The sequence below is a fragment of the Aphanomyces invadans genome (genome assembly GCF_000520115.1).
Source record: "Aphanomyces invadans strain NJM9701 unplaced genomic scaffold supercont1.20, whole genome shotgun sequence".
Lineage (NCBI taxonomy): Eukaryota > Oomycota > Saprolegniomycetes > Saprolegniales > Verrucalvaceae > Aphanomyces > Aphanomyces invadans.
Genome location: NW_008580165.1, coordinates 242907 through 258376, shown reverse-complemented (window position 1 = coordinate 258376; position 15470 = coordinate 242907). Strand labels below are relative to the sequence as shown.

The 15470-nt window shown below is 57.0% G+C and overlaps 7 protein-coding genes across 8 annotated transcripts; 4 read left to right on the top strand and 3 right to left on the bottom strand.

The window, feature by feature from the left end:
• The first annotated feature begins 362 nt into the window (after positions 1-362).
• On the top strand, positions 363-1845 carry H310_09166 (hypothetical protein). Its single transcript, XM_008875157.1, has 2 exons — positions 363-825; positions 873-1845. Exons 1-2 carry the CDS (start codon positions 373-375, stop codon positions 1563-1565), a joined length of 1146 nt encoding a protein of 381 aa, XP_008873379.1. The 5' UTR covers positions 363-372; the 3' UTR covers positions 1566-1845.
• H310_09165 (hypothetical protein) lies at positions 1715-3162 on the bottom strand. The gene is made up of 3 exons (XM_008875156.1): positions 2653-3162; positions 2515-2592; positions 1715-2460 (listed from the first exon to the last, which is right to left on the bottom strand). Exons 1-3 carry the CDS (start codon positions 3141-3143, stop codon positions 1833-1835), a joined length of 1197 nt encoding a protein of 398 aa, XP_008873378.1. The 5' UTR covers positions 3144-3162; the 3' UTR covers positions 1715-1832.
• H310_09164 (hypothetical protein) lies at positions 3154-4627 on the top strand. The gene is made up of 2 exons (XM_008875155.1): positions 3154-4113; positions 4203-4627. Exons 1-2 carry the CDS (start codon positions 3469-3471, stop codon positions 4293-4295), a joined length of 738 nt encoding a protein of 245 aa, XP_008873377.1. The 5' UTR covers positions 3154-3468; the 3' UTR covers positions 4296-4627.
• Positions 4628-4698: 71 nt separating this feature from the next.
• Positions 4699-7185, top strand: H310_09163 (hypothetical protein). Its single transcript, XM_008875154.1, has one exon. It carries the CDS (start codon positions 4767-4769, stop codon positions 6786-6788), a length of 2022 nt encoding a protein of 673 aa, XP_008873376.1. The 5' UTR covers positions 4699-4766; the 3' UTR covers positions 6789-7185.
• A 129-nt stretch (positions 7186-7314) lies between these two features.
• H310_09162 (hypothetical protein) lies at positions 7315-10291 on the top strand. The gene is made up of 3 exons (XM_008875153.1): positions 7315-7809; positions 7861-7931; positions 7988-10291. The coding sequence occupies exons 1-3, from the start codon at positions 7609-7611 to the stop codon at positions 10209-10211; spliced, it is 2496 nt and encodes an 831-aa protein (XP_008873375.1). The 5' UTR covers positions 7315-7608; the 3' UTR covers positions 10212-10291.
• Positions 10209-12155, bottom strand: H310_09161 (the record flags this gene model as incomplete). 2 transcript variants are annotated; one of them, XM_008875152.1, is made up of 10 exons in its annotated part: positions 10209-10386; positions 10433-10682; positions 10730-11019; positions 11071-11113; positions 11158-11532; positions 11580-11663; positions 11710-11756; positions 11808-11957; positions 12028-12046; positions 12134-12155. In XM_008875152.1, the coding sequence occupies 10 exons, from the start codon at positions 12153-12155 to the stop codon at positions 10245-10247; spliced, it is 1422 nt and encodes a 473-aa protein (XP_008873374.1). In that variant the 3' UTR covers positions 10209-10244. The 2 variants fall into 2 exon arrangements, with proteins under 2 accessions (XP_008873374.1, XP_008873373.1); XM_008875151.1 differs by having other exon boundaries at positions 10433-11019.
• Positions 12156-12208: 53 nt separating this feature from the next.
• On the bottom strand, positions 12209-15445 carry H310_09160 (hypothetical protein). The gene has a single exon (XM_008875150.1). The coding sequence runs from the start codon at positions 15425-15427 to the stop codon at positions 12311-12313; it is 3117 nt and encodes a 1038-aa protein (XP_008873372.1). The 5' UTR covers positions 15428-15445; the 3' UTR covers positions 12209-12310.
• Between the last annotated feature and the right edge of the window lie 25 nt (positions 15446-15470).

Here is a 15470-nt window from a genome sequence, read left to right as displayed (position 1 = left end):
ATGGCAGCACGAACGTAGACCCACAGAGGTGCAGTCTGCGTTGGCCAAGCAGAATGTGGTCGTGCTAGGTCATTGGCCCCTCCTCGAAAGGGGACACTGTGACATGATTGCCAAGTCAATTCAAGCTGTGCTGACATGAAGGCGGAGAGGGAAGGCGCGGCGGTGGTCTGCGAAGTGCGCCCATTGCCGAAGCTCGAGAACCGGCCACGAGAGGCAGGCTCATGTCACACACAACCTGGTCCTGGGCCTCGACACGATTTCGTCATCACAGGATTTTTGAATTGTGTTTTGTCCAATTAAATATATTTATTGACTTAATTGGCTGTAAATCGTAAGCTTTTTACCCAATCAAAACGAATTCACTTTTGGACGATGGCGAAAGGAACCACGAAAGGGGGCGGCCATGGCGGGGCAAGCAACGCGAAGGAGATGAAGATGTTTATGAAGAATCGCATGTGGCGAGACCATTGGCAAGTTATTGCTGGAGCGTCAGTGGTTGTGGTGGCGCTCTTTTGCTGGTCCTTTCTTCAAGCTGCTAATTCGACCAACAGCATCCACTTCATCCACCTCGGCAATCGTGAAGACATCGATCGAGTGTTTCGATCGGGTGAGCCGTGGCTTGTCCTGTGCTCCAAGCCCGACGCCATACTTCCAGACGTGTTTGACAAGGCGTCCAAGCGGTTGGTAGGAAAGGCGGTCCATGTCGGCGTTGTCGACTGCCACGACAAACTCCCGTCAGGCAAGTCAGTGTTTAAGAAGTTCCTCCTTCGCGACGACATCTCCCCAACCGTATTTACCATCGCAAATGGAGAAAAGCCCAAGCAAGTACATCCTTTCCACCACTGTCTCGTCCATCTCATGTTAGTCCATAGCTCTTCTTGAACTACCTCCAAAAACCAAAGGCCCTTGTCGCGCAGACCCTGGTTCAAGTACAAAAGCAGTTGCATGAAGTGCAAAACACCAAGCAGCTTGAAGACAAGTGCCTCGGAAAGACAGCGACGGCATGTGTGTTGATCCATCGCAACGGCAAGCAAAAATTTGATGAGTACCAGAAGCAGTGGATTCAGGCGCTCATGCACGAGCATCGCCTGGTCAAGTTTGTCTGGATGGACGCGTCGATCCTGAAGCTGTCGGTCGATTCCCTATTTAAGAAACCCATCACGGACAGCTCCCACCACCGCCTCGTCCTGTTCAAGAGGGCGACGAAAGCCCGCGACGATATAACGAGCCCCGCGTCATGGTCGGCCAAAGCGTACACGTCCTACTTCGACAAACTGCCTGTGCAAACCTTCCTGAACGAGCATGCTATCGGCGATGTGTCGTCCGACTCGTTTCGCCTGTTGACCAAGGAAGTGACAGTAAAGCGCCGCCCAAAGAAGCAACCAGCGACGCAGACCCCGCAAGAGATTGCCGAGCGCGAGCGCCAGCGCCGCGAAAGAATGGATGAGGCGAGTAAGGAGCATTTCCCCCAAGGTGTCGACGAAAACGAGCTCCAAGAGGATCTCCCATCGAGCGACCGTGCCATCCATGAAGATATCGAGGTGCTCGACTTGGACGAGTTGTAGGCATGATCCACGACAAATTACAACGTCATGAGTGCTGGACTCGTCGACATCGAAATGCGTCGGACAAATTCTGACCACCTCCATGAAGAAGGGTGTGGAGTGGAAGCTGTCCACCGCTGGCCGTTGTCGTTGTCGCGTAGGTCAGCTCAGGATGACGTCGTGGGCAAAGTGTTTGTGGCACGTGCACCTCGCACAACATGGCGATCGACTGGTACGGTCAAACGAAATGCATGTGCGACTTGTGGATGGCGTTAGAAAAACTGGAGTCTATGCTGTGGAAGAGGCGGTCGACATCTGTCGAGCGGCGACACGGGCTTGCTCTTGCAATGCAGCACGCGAGCGAACTTCGAATCGGTCGACGCAGGTTTCCATGGCAGCGTATGCTTCTTCGATGCGTGCTTCGTCGCCGGATGCGAGGGCAGTCGTGAACTTGACAGCGTCGGGCTTGCACAAGATGTTGGCCATGCAAAATTGGAGCGCTGTGGCAGCTTGGGCACACGACGCCTCGTCCGTGCAAGTTTGGACGTTGGTGAAGCACGTCTTGCAGTTCGCCTGGATTTTCTCGAACGTTTCGTTCACTTGGTCGACAGAGAGGACGTCCTCCGTGTCCACGTCGGTGTCGTTGCCAGCGTGATTCGTCGGCAACGGGACGCGCTGGGTCGAGCCCAGCAGGTTCAGAATTGGAAACTTGATGCGGTCGATTACGTTTGACAGCGAGTCGACGGCTGGGCGGGCATACATTGTGATCGACTTGACGCTGGTGACGTCATGCAGTCGAGGGACGGCGTCCTGCGCGGCCTTTTCGTCGTCAAAGTAGTAGTCGATGACATATCGCTGCTCCGTGTTATCGTTGCGGATGACAACCCAGTCGTGGCGATCGAACGGTTTATCGTATCTGCCATTTCAAAGCGAGGAGGTTGGACGTCGTCGAGGAAGCAAAGAATGTTACCCTAGGAACGTCTTGAGTCGTGCAATGGGAGACAAATCATCGGGGCGACCGCAGAATCGAAGCAACTTGGCGTCGGAGCTGCCATGACGATGAGAAATAAGCCATGGTGTCGTTCAGGTCAACGAAGGGGATGCATACCCTGGGTACAACGTTTCCTCCCATTCGGCGACTTGGTTCCACGCTCGTTCGTTCATGTTGTTGTGGATGCTCACGATGGTTTGCACATGGCCTTCATGCACGTCTTCGCCCTTTCCCTTGCGTCGCAACGCGTTGAAGAACATTTGCTCACTCGGGTATGTCCACGTGCCGTCGGTGCCGCCTTTCGGGATCGTCGACGTGACACGGTTCGTACTCAACGGGTACTTTTGCCCTTCTTTGGGTTCCTGGTTCGGGTTGGACGGCATGTTGTTGGTGGGATCGATTTCTTGGCTGTACACATTGTACACCTTCTGCTTCTTGACAGGGCATCCTTCTTCGACCGACGCAGCGTTGTTTCCATGCTTCACTGGGCATCCATCCATTTGCTGAGGTGTTGCAGCATCATTGTGCTTGACAGGGCAGCCTTCTTGTGCCGGTTTCATCGGCGCGGCGGCGGCAGCGGGCACGGCAGTCGACGACGTGTTGCCCATCTTCCCAAGTCGTTGCACAATTGAAGTGTGTGATTGGCCTTGCTTTCTATCCCACGATTGGCTAATATTCCATCCATTTTGTGTTTCAGCACAGGGATTGGTCAATGTAGAAATCTTCCTGATTGGTGGAAATGACGCTTCAATCGTGGTGATTCGCCGAACGGACCTTGATGTGATTGGCTAAAAAATTCAGGCATCGCTTCCTGGGATTGGCTAGCCCAACGCGGGCGGTGATTGGTCGACCGTGTCAAAATGGTTGGTCTGGCACACGCCAAGCTGTTCGTGGTGGCGTCTCGGGCGCTTCATTGTCCGATCTGTCACCACCATGAAGCTTAACATCGCCAACCCCCACACCGGGACCCAAAAAGTGCTCGAAATCGACGACGAGCACAAGCTCCGCGCGTTCTACGAAAAGCGCATGACCCAAGAAGTCGATGGCGAACACTTGGGCGAAGAATTCAAGGGCTTCGTCTTCAAGATTTCTGGCGGGAACGACAAGCAAGGTTTCCCGATGAAGCAAGGTGTGCTGACCAACGGCCGCGCCCGCCTCCTCTTGAGCAAGGGCAAGTCGTGCTACCGCCCCCGCCGAAAGGGTGAACGCAAGCGCAAGTCTGTGCGCGGGTGCATCGTCGGGCCCGACCTTTCGGTGCTCAACTTGGTCGTCGTCAAGACCGGCGACAACGAAGTGGCCGGCCTGACCGATGGCCACATCCCTCGCCGCTTGGGACCTAAGCGCGCGTCGAACATCCGCAAGTTGTTCAACTTGACCAAGGAAGACGATGTCCGCAAGTACGTCATCCGCCGCAAGTTTGACTCGAAGACTGGCAAGAAGAACGACAAGGCGCCCAAGATCCAACGCTTGGTGACGCCCCGCACCTTGCACCACAAGGCCCAAATCGCCGCCAAGATTGTGGCTCAGCGCGAAAAGGTCAAGCGCGATGCCGCCGAGTACTCGCGCATCTACACCCAGGTAAGCCCCATCGTCGGTCCATGGCCACTTCTAACAGTTGTTGGTGACCTGGGGGTACCCCTGCTCCTTTTCACCATTTGGCACTGTAGCGTGTTAAGGAGCAGAAGGAACGTCGTGCCTCGGAAGTCGCCAAGCGCCGCAGCAGCCGCAAGGCTTCTGAAGTCAAGGCGGCCAAGAACTAAACTCTCGGTTTAGTATGGCGATTTCCTGTTTCGTTGGGCGTTGGGGTGGACCGAGTGTCTGGGACAAGTTGCCCGTTCCACTGGAACCACCGCTCAACGCAACCTAAGCTTTGGTTAACATTGGTGACCTCAAACGAGTTACATGGTGCTTTCGTTGATTTTGGAAGCCATGGACTACCATGCCATCCACCGTGGCTGGTTGGATCTGTCGTGTGGAATGCGAGGAACGCATGAATGTGTCGTCGACGAGTGAGTCGCGATTGAAACGGGGTTTTGCCACGTTGACTTGATTACATGGCCCGAAACGATCGAGTGGCCATCTTAGCTGGCACTGTCTCCGCCGCTTCACGTGAAAACGCTTTGGGCCGTTGCTGCCTGTATATTTATAGGAGTACGCGCACGGCTTGCGCATTCGAGAACGGTGGGCTGTATCGTCAGGTGCCGTCCGTCGTCGTTGTGCCTTGAGATTCGATGGTGTCGCCCAATGCGATCGTCCCGGACCCTGGGCCATCCGCCGTGGCGCGGGCTCCGCCTCCATCCGCTGGTTCGTCGTGGGTTCCGCGGGCCAAGACAGGTCTTAACTTGGCCATCAGCGCCATCGGCGTCTTCCTCGTCGGGTTTGACGTGTTTGCCAACAACTGGTCGCTCAACTGCTACATTGGGAACGCCATGCATGTCCGCACCGCCGTCATGGACATGAAGACGTACGAGGACGTGCACACGCGCTATGTGTTTTCCACACAGGACAACTGGGACTCCATATCGCCGATCCCCCGTGCGCTTCTCGCGAGGCACATGGACCAACTCATCACCAACGACGACACCGTTTACTTTCTCGCTGCCGGCATGCATGAAATCGGCCCCAACACGCCCGATCTCTGCCGCGATCTTGAAAGGTCGTACTCGGTCCGATTTCCGCGCAACGCGACCAACACAACGGCGCGCCTCGCCGTCGCCATGGACTATGTTACATACATCCGCGGCGACGCGCTCAGCCACATCTTTGGCACGACCGCGACGGACCCCGTGCCTGGTCCTGATGCGACCAAGGATGACCTGCTGAAACTCGGATACGAAGCGGGCCTGTTCACTGCCGACCTCCGGATGACGTTGGGGCTTCCCGTGTCGACCGACGACATCGCGCCAAGGACGGAGCAGGTCCTCATGTATCGCATCTTCGCCAAGACGTTCAACACGGGCGGGACGCCGATGGCCGAGCTCGGCGTCGATAATTGCAACGTCACGTACGTGTGGAATGCCACGACCGACATGGTCGACGTTGTATCTTCGACAGTCATGCTCGGAGATGTCCACATTTTGGCCATTATCATCGAGCGCAGCCAAACCGCGATCCTCGCGTTCTACTTGAAGGTGCTGGCGTTGATCATGGTCGTCGCGGGGTACGCGGCCAGCGCCAAGACTGTGATTTGGATCGACACGGACAAGCAGCTCGCGTGGCCGTGGTTCAAGCGCATGTACCACAAGTTTGCGCCCGACCTGTACCGCCACCCGAGCCACGCACTCACGATCCAGTTCATTTGCTACAACAGCGACCTGTTTGTGTTCTTGTACGTGGTCACGGTCGTCTTGGACGAAAACATCGCGATGAAGTTTACGCGCGAAATGAACGAATGGAACAAGTGGAATCCCGACTTTTGGGTGTCGGTGCAGATTTACTCGATGAGCTTTCGATGGCTCTGGATCAACTGCTTCTTTGTCAAACTTCTCAAGCTCTTGAGCCACACGATCAGCTTTGCCCAGTACAGCGGACACAATTGGCTCGTCGGGTTTTTCAACTTTAGCTCGGTCGTCCCGATCTACCTGAGCTCGATTGCGCTCATGGCGCGCCACCAATTCATCGACTACAGCAACAGCGTGCGCCATGACCTGTCGTCCCACGTCGAGTCGCTCGACGGGACGGACCTCGATCTGTTTGCGTCGTGGTATGTCCGGTGCTTTGAACCGATGGCCCTTGTCATTTTTGTCAACTTGATCGTGATTCTCGCGCTGGATCGAATGATCAACTACAAATGGTGGTCCTGTATTGCGAAAAACTCCCTCGGGCGCCAGTACATGTACAACTCGACCTCCATCCTGTGTGGCATCGACCGCATCCAAGACAAGGCCGACGGCGCGCCTGGGCATGCGATCATCCTTCCAGCTCGAAAGCTCTGCACGCTCCGGTGGTTCCTCTCGAGCCATCTCATCTGCTTCGGCCTGCAAGAAGACCCCAAGAGCATTCGATTGTGGGCGTCGTCTGTGATGCAGTCCAAGTCGGCCATGTCGAAAGTGAGCAGCAATGCCCAAACCAGCCCAAGCAAAGCTCAAGTGAACAACACCAAGGTACCGACGGACGATCCGTCCAGCGGGATGCTCCTCGTAGGACAAGACCAGGACGGGTACATCCACCTCATGGACGAGAACAAGCGCGACGTGAAAGCGCTCGCGATCGAAGTTAAAATCCTCCGTGACAGCACATTCTGCATTACATGATAATCCATGTTGTACATTCAAACAAGGGACAATATGGACAACGCAATGCGGCCGCCGCTCCATCGACAAAGCATCTCGAACCAGAGAGAGAGAGCGACGGAGGCAGATCGAAGTGTTCTCGAAGTCTTGGCATCGACCCAGGTATATTTGACACAATCGTGCAAAGCCATCCTCGACGTTTCTGCTGTGTTTCGCGTTGGACCAGCGGTAGGGCACGATAGCGTTTCTCGGCGAGATGTCAGAGAGCTTAGGATCGATGCAGCTCTTTGCATCTTCCGTCACCCGATCCTGACGTGCGCATCCCCCGCGCTGTCCACAAGCTCCCCTCGCGAGACGGCGAAACGACTGAGGAAAATGGGACAAACTCGTTTCTTACCAAGAAAACAACGCTTGATTGGTGGAATCTGTCGATTTACATTGCAAACCGGTCGGGGCAAACTGGCCGCCAACCAAATTACAATACTCTTGTATATAAATGCCAAGATAATATAATAAAGTGACCATAACGCAGGTATAGGTAGCTTCCACTCGACTCGTCATGACCAGCAAGAATTCCCCACACTTGCCGACGAACTCGCCGGTGGAGGAAGGCCGGTCGCTGCAAAACATGACGACGCCGCAGCAGCCGACAGCACCGATGCACTAATTGCTGTATGAAAAGTACCAGCAGCAGGGTCCCGTCGCACCCAACGAACTCGTGAACGCCGGGTCGAGCCACGACGTCGTTGTCGTCACGTGCAAGGGAGGATCGCGACTGATTGTATCCAAGAAGGAGCTCACAGCGCTCAAGCTGTTCTTGCCAAAGTACGAAGACATTGACATGCATCGCTTGATCAATACGTTGCCGCTCCTTCTTCAAGAAATGGATGCGTCGTCGAAGGCGAGTCCAGCGACTGCCCCACCTACGGCCGCACCTGGCAATGCAACGCCTGCGAAGGCGCAGTCGATTCCGATTCCCGTCCAAGTCAAAGTGAACAAACTCATTCGAAACACGAGCAACTCGTCGCTGTTTGCCGACTTAGTACTGTCCCTCGTTTGCAATTCGATCCAATCTCACGTCCATCGATTCCAGGCGAAAGAGCACGAATCCAAGTTGTCCGAGGTCGAAGCTCAACTCGCAAGCGAGAAAATGACTGTCGAGCGGTAAGCTGCATCTCTGTCGAGTCGAGTGTGTCGACCTTGATCGATCGAACACGCAGATTGGATCTCGACGTCTTGACGCTCAAGGAGTCGCTCCTTCAAGCACAGCAGCTCCAGCATGACACGGAGTCGCAGGTCAAGGCGCAAACAGCCCTCGTAGAGGCCCTCCAACGCGACGCGACCGACATGAAGGCCAAGTTGAATGCGCTGGTCGTGACGTGCCAATCCAAGGACGACGAGGTCGACACGCACGTGGCAACGATTTCGTCGTTGCACCATCAACTGGCGGCGCTGCAACAGGACATCGCGTCGTTCTCGAATGTCGGCGAAGGAAAGGACGCGCGAATCGTCGAGCTGAGCGCAACGCTGCAGGAGAAGGACGCGTTGTTGGCAGCCCAGAACCACACGATCGCAAGTCTGACATTGCAAGTTGCATCCGCCCATGCCAAGACGGCATCGCTCGTGCAATCGACAGCGTCCATGGCGGGCGACCTCCAGGCCCTCAAGGCGCACGTCACGATGGAAGCGGCACAAACGGAAGCGCTGATTCAATCCAGCATCCACGAGATGCAAGCTGTCGTGCAGTCGCGGGAACACGTGCTGTACAGCCAGTTGGACCGGGAGATTCTCGAACGCAAGCGCATGACGGAGAAATACCACGAAGTGTCTGGCAAGATCCGCGTGTTTTGCCGCGTCCGGCCGCTCCAAGACGCGGCGACCAACGAAAGCGCGTTCATGTACCCGAAGAGCCAGACGCTGCTCGTGGCATCCAAGCGGCAGGAGTACGTCTTCGATCAAGTGTACGGCCCCGATAGCACGCAAGAGGACGTGTACGAGCACATCGATCCGCTGATCGGGTCCGTCATGGACGGGTACAACGCATGCGTGATGGCGTATGGCCAAACCGGCGCCGGCAAGACGTACTCGATGGTCGGCGAGGACTCGTCGCCCGGGATCATCCCCCGCGCGCTCCACCAGCTCTTTGCCATGTCTGACGCGCGGTCCGCGCTCATGGACGACACGATCTCGATCAGCATGCAGGAAATTTACAACGACCAGCCGCGCGACTTGCTATCCAAGGACGTCTTGACGCCCAAGGAGAGTGCGATGGAGACGCGGGTGGTCGGGTCGTGGAACGATGTCCAGGCTGTGCTCGCCGAGGGGTACGCGAACCGATCGGTGGCCGCGACCAAGATGAACTTTGAAAGCTCTCGATCCCACGCGATTGTGTTTGTGTACGTGTCGTCGGCCAACAAACAGACCCTCGAGCGCAAGAGCAGCACGTTGTGCCTCGTGGACCTGGCGGGGTCGGAGCGCATCTCGCGCACCCAGGTGACGGGCGACCGCCTCAAGGAAGCCCAGCACATCAACAAGTCGCTCAGTACGCTCGGGGATGTCGTCCACGCGCTCCAGCACAAAGCAAAGCACGTGCCGTACCGGAATTCCAAGCTCACTTTCACGTTGCGAGATATGTTGTCTGGTGGTGCCAAGGCTCTGCTCATGCTTCAAGTCAGTCCCGACATCGCAGACGAAGGCGAAAGCGTGTGCTCATTGCAGTTTGGCGCGCGTGTGAGCCAGGTTGAGCTGGGGGCTGTCAAACAGCGCAGTGTCGAATCTGGCGAGCTCCTCGCGCTCAAGGACGAACTGGCCAAAGTCCGCGCAGACCACGACGCCGTCGTCGCCAAGATGCAGCGCGAACTGGACGCCGTCCGTGACGAAGTGGCCGCCGCCGGCAACCAGAGCCAGGGCTACGGCGCCACCGCCACCTCCTCCGTGTCGGACGACAACGATTCTCTCGACGACGAGTGGAAGAAGCTCAACGATGAATCGCCCGAGACGAATGCCGGTCCCTCGCCTTTGCTCCCCTCCAGCGGGAGCAGCGGCGACCTCAAAAAGAGGGTGCTCACAAAGCGCGCGACAACTGCGATGCCGTCATCGACGGGTCGATTGTCGTTGGGGCGATCGGGACCGCCACCCCCAGTCCCGCCAAAACCTGTCCGCCAAACATCGCTCGACCGCCGATTGAGCTTGCCTGTGAAAGGTCAGCCCAAGAGCGAACCGTCGCGGCCTGCTGCTGCCGCAACCTCGTCTCCAACGCTCAAGCGCGTGTCGAGCACTGTGCGGTCATCGTCGCCGACCTCCCGCGTCGCAAGACACTCGTTGGGTGTCGCGGAAGGGTCGGCTTTGCGTGAAAAGTCGACGGCGGTGCGGACGAAAGGCACAATTCCTCGTCCGTCGCCTGCCGCGTCGGTGACGAGTCCGCCGACGCGCAAGTGGGTGTAGCAATGGCCATCGCAATCGACCACGATTTATTCTTCAATTTTCAGTTAAGCCATGAATATCTTGAAAGCGGGGCATGGCGAGGCGAGTCGTGGGGGGTCGGGTCGTGCGAGGGAGCGGCGGTTGAGGGCTTGGGCAAGGACTCGACCTCCGATCTCGTTGCTGGGCGTCGAGCAGCCTAAAATGGTACCATGCAGTGCGACGAGGTGGGATGCCTGGCGTACGTTTGAGTGAGGAGGACTTGGTCCTGTGCTGATGGAAAGATGTGGGCGACGATGGGCGACCGCGCGTCCAAAGTATGCCGCATCGACGCGCGGGGACTCGGCATGGAACTGGAAGGTGGTGAGGATGGAGGGTTCTGGTCGGGATGAAGGACGAAGGAAGGGAGAGGTCGCAGGGGCTTTGAAGGGCTGTCGACAAGGTGGTCGAGCCGTGCGGCGGCGCGGCGTTCACTCCGCTGGTTGTACGCACGCTCTGGAAACACATGATGGGTCGCGTTGGGGGGAAGGCGAACGATTTACCAAGTTGACGGCGTGCTTTGTGGTCTTCGTTGCGCTGGCCATGGATGCGGTCGCGCATGGCTTGGGACACTTTGACATTGTGTTCGGCGCGGGACGTTGTCGCGTCGACCCGGGCCACAATGGAAGCGAGCGAGATATTTTGGCCATAGCTGCCGTACGCGATTGCCGCGCGTGGGGAAAATTTGAGGTCGCCCGCCAGTGGGTCTGGAGCATGGTGGGCTGTCGTGGGCTGTCCAAATCGCGTCGCCGAGACTTTGGCAGGTTCGGGGGCCATCGGGGGTTGCAGATTGCTACGTCCACCACCGTCAAGGCCGCGCAGGGGAGCGAGCGAGCGAGCCGACCTCTTTCCGTGGACATTAAACACTTCTCCTCGAAATGCATAGCCTAGACAGCGATCACGCAGGCGATGGAGAGGCTGACAGACACACCAAGTTCTTCTTCGATCAACGGCCATGTATCGGGAGGGTGGGTCGTCTTGACGATGGCGCAGACAAAGTAGTAGACAGCTTCAAAGAACGTCCGGTCTTCTTCATGGCGCTCAAAGTTGCTGCAGTTGAGCACGACGCGAGAATACCACTTGGCCAAATTGGCGACGCTGTCGCTGTGGTTTGCCACGGCTTTGTGGTACGCCAGTGTTCGCTCGCTGTCCGGCATCGTCGCGATCGACGGCGGCACCAACGGGGAGTTGACGGTGGCCGGTGGCGACGGAGGAGAATGAAGGGCGATGGCGAGCTCCAAGTGCTGGACGGCCACAAACGTGTCAGCGAGCTGCATGCACGCTTTGACGAACTCGACCATCATATCTACGCCAATCCATCCGGTCAAGCCAAGGGAGACAAGGCGTCCCGACCATGATGGAAAAAGTCGGCGAATTTGGAGGGGAACTTGATCTGGCCGCGTTGGCGCTGCCGGTCCATTTCGGCAAACACGTCAGCTGCACACAACAACCAGGTCACGCCACGCATGAAAGCCGTCGGTACCCATGAGCAGCTCGACGTCGGGGTGGCCTTTCATCGGCTTACGAACGCTACATCGATCCAGCGTCAGGAGATGTGCGTCCATTTTGACGTACACACACCTGACGGAATGTTTCGTTCCTTTCGGGACGACATGGAGCGACCCATTCCGTGACATGGAGGTGGTCCGTTCCTTGGACCGCGACGTCGACTCCATGGCCTTGTCCATCATTTTGGTCGACCCCAGCCGCTGCAAGCGCTGGTGCACACCACTAGAACAGACAAAACAAATGAGCTCACCTGCACCATCGGCGCACAATAAAAGGACGCGAGCCACCGTACTGAGCCATCGATGGGTCCCCTACTCGGACGAGTCGGTCAGCGCGCCACGGCCATCACACGTCGTGCTCAACATTGGAAGCAGGTCGGTAGCAGGTAGTCGACGTACCCGTGCCAGGCTTGGACGGCATCGCTCGACCACACCCTCAGCCGCAGTCCAAAAATAACCCATCAACACACCGCATTGAGATAGAAGAGCTCGATGGTGTTCACGTTTAAAAGGCGTTCGAGCTGCTGTCGTCGCTACCTGCAGCTCGATATTCCACGCCTTGCACAACCGACTACACTAGATCCGCCACTCGGCGCCTTCTCGCGCCTCGTCCTCGTCTGTGATGAACGGCGTGTGAATCGACTTGATCATGACTTCACCGCAAAAGATGCACTCGGCCGCGACGATCTCGTCGAGTTTTTGCTGCACAACGTCTCGCTCGTTCGTGTTGCCCTTCATCGCCGACATCGTGGCTTCTGCTGACTTGTCGTTGTTGTTGTTCGTCAAGGCATTCCACGCCCGCTGGTACGCGCTGCTTGGCTGGTTTGTCGAGTCATCGGCCGAGAGTTCGTTGAGTTTCTGGATGAGCTGCTTGACCGTTTGACGCTGAAACGAGTTGAGGTGCTTTTGCATCTCCTGGCGCAGCGCGACGGCGTGAAAAGCATGGCCACATGGAAACAGGTAGAATTCCTTGCCGAGAATGTTGTCGCCGGTCAGGTCGCAGCGCTGGTTGCCGCTCACAAACGCCGATCGCTTGCGGAGTTTGTGCATGTCCTCGCGGATGAGTTCCGCCGAGTCGGTGTACTCTCGCATTTCGCCTTTGAGCTGTTCAATGCGGTCGTTGTACGCCTGGAGCGACTCGCAGATTTCCTTCTTGAAGTCGTTGATCACGACAAAGTCGGGGAAGAACGGAAGCATGTCTTCGATCTGAAGCAGTTCGCTTTCTTTGAGGATCCCCATTGCTTCCTTGATGTCGCCACCAGCGTCGATCGTGTGCTTGGCAATGAGCGTCCACAGCGTTTTCTTGACGTCGGCGTCGTCTGGCATGTTGGCCATTTCCTTGGCGATTTTCACGTCCACCTGGAGGGCTTTCTCAACGGCCTCTTGGTAGAGCCCCATGGACGAGTAAATGTAAATGCACGCGCGGTTCTTCTCGTGCTGCGTGCACAAACGCAGGGCGAACGCAGGATCAAACAGCGGCGCCGACTGCGACGGCCGGCGCAGAAACTTGATCAGGAGGCGCTCGTCCGGGTGCTTGGCGAGCAAAAACACAATGTAATTGTGGATCGTTTCGTCGCGGTTGCCCTGCTCGATGGCAAACTTGAGAAAGTTGATCGCGAGCTCGAGGATGCTGCGCGCGTTGCCGTCCTTTTGGTGGACATGCCGTACAATCGATGGAATCAATCGCGTCGGGTCGAGCGACTCTGCCGCCCGCCACGCGTCAAACACTTCCTTGGGCTTGGCCACGATCAGCTCGGGTGAGTATTTGTAGTAGAGCTCTTCGACCTTTTGCGTCGGCGCGCCACGGAGCAGTTCGATGGCAGCGCCGTACTCGCCACGGTGGATGTGATACGTCACGACCTTTTCGTAGTCCTCGATCAAGCTCGCAAAGAACACGAGCTCGTCCGTCCGGCCGTGCGACGCAATCAGGTTGAATGTCGTGTTCGGGTCCAAGTGGCGCTTGTGGTCCTGGAGGAACTGCTTGAATTCAAAGAGCAAGTTCGCGTGGAGGTCAATCGTTCGATCCACATCGTGCTCGCTCAGCGCCGTGAGTTCGTTAAACTTGTCCAGGTACAATTCCACGAGCCACGTGCAGAGGACGGTTGCCTGGGTCTTGTCCTCGACCGACGTGAGCGCGAGCCGTTTGAGCAAAAACAGGTGCAGCGCCGATTTTGCATTTACTTCCATGAACCGAAGCGCGACTTCTTCAAACGACCGACTGCTCTTCACGTACAGCTTGGCCGCCATGTCGTATTCCTCGCGATCAAAGAGCGCATCGGCTTGGGCCGTCCAGACTTTTTGCCGGGTCGCACCGTCGCGGCACACGGAGATCGCCCGGTCAAAGTCGCGATCGAGGTCAGCCGGGCTCTTTTGGTGCAGGTGGTGCAGGGCCCTGTTCAGGTACATGGCCCAAATGTTACGATCTTCTTCGAGGACAAGGATTTCGAGGATGCGGCGTTCCGACAAAATCCAAAACGTGTTGAAGGTCGGATCGTAGGCGAGGCCAGTCACGGTGCCAACGCGCGGGTCAAATGGCTCTTCCAGGACTATCGACCCGTTCAACTTGCACAGGACCTGGACAAACTTGGAGTAGAGCAAAACGACGTGGTACTCGGTCATGGCGATCGCGACGGGAAGCACTGGGCTCTTCTCTCCTTGGTGGGGGAAGCTCAGAATGTCACAGTTGGTCCACATGTTGTCGATCGAGCTCTTGGTCGAGATGGAAAACTCGCCATTGAATACGCCCTGAGCGGTCAGCACCCCAAAGCACTTGGCCCGCTCGCGCTCGTGTTTGGAGAAGGTCGAGAGCTGCGCGGTCGTGATGTCGCCCTGAATCTCCTGGAATCGCAGGGAATCACTCGACTGATACGACGCAAACAGTGCTTGGAACGTCGGCCCGCCAAGGAACTGGTACATGCGCGTGGGGCGCTGGATCGCGCCCGACGTAGTCATCATGACGTAGATTTGCGTCGCGTCCACATGCTCGAACTCAAGCCCTGCGATCGCACCCTGCTTTGTGATCGCGTACACGCAGTTCATCTTCTTCTCCTTCCCGTCAAACTCAGCTTCATAAATCGCCCCTGCGTCCGTCCCGATCAAGATCGACTCGGAATTGGCGGGAGAGCCGTGTTGGCGGTCCCACGCGACACACGTGATGCGGCCCTGGGCCTTGGTAATCTTGCGCGGACGGTTTGTGCTTGTGTGCAAGTAGTAGTTGCTACCGTTTTCCAAACTGAAGAGCATATGGCCTCCGCTTGGATCGAGATAAATGGACACGATGGCCACCTTGGGTTCAACAATGATTTCTTCGATCGACTGTGGCGTTGCATCCGTGGATTCGACTGTGCATCGGAGGACCGAGCCTTCTGCAGACCCCATCGCCATGACGCCGTTGCCCACGCTGATGCAGCGAGGCGTAAAGTTCTTGCGTCGACTAACCTTCAATCCATGCTCACGCAGCTCAAACATGGGCTTTTGGTTGCCAATTCGACCGCCGACGTTGCGGGGACCGCTTGCTTTCGGCTTGATCGGCTCGTCGTCGTCCGACGAGACGGTGGCATATGGATTGCTGTTTGAAGAAGCGCTCAAGTAAGGGGACTGGTACTCCCCCCTTGGTGCTGGAGGTACTCGGGACGCGGTCACGTCGCGCTCCTTGCGGTCTTCGTGCCAATCGGCAAACAAATCCGATGACATCCTACTTGTGCTCGACAAATGACGGCAGTAGACTGGAAGGAAC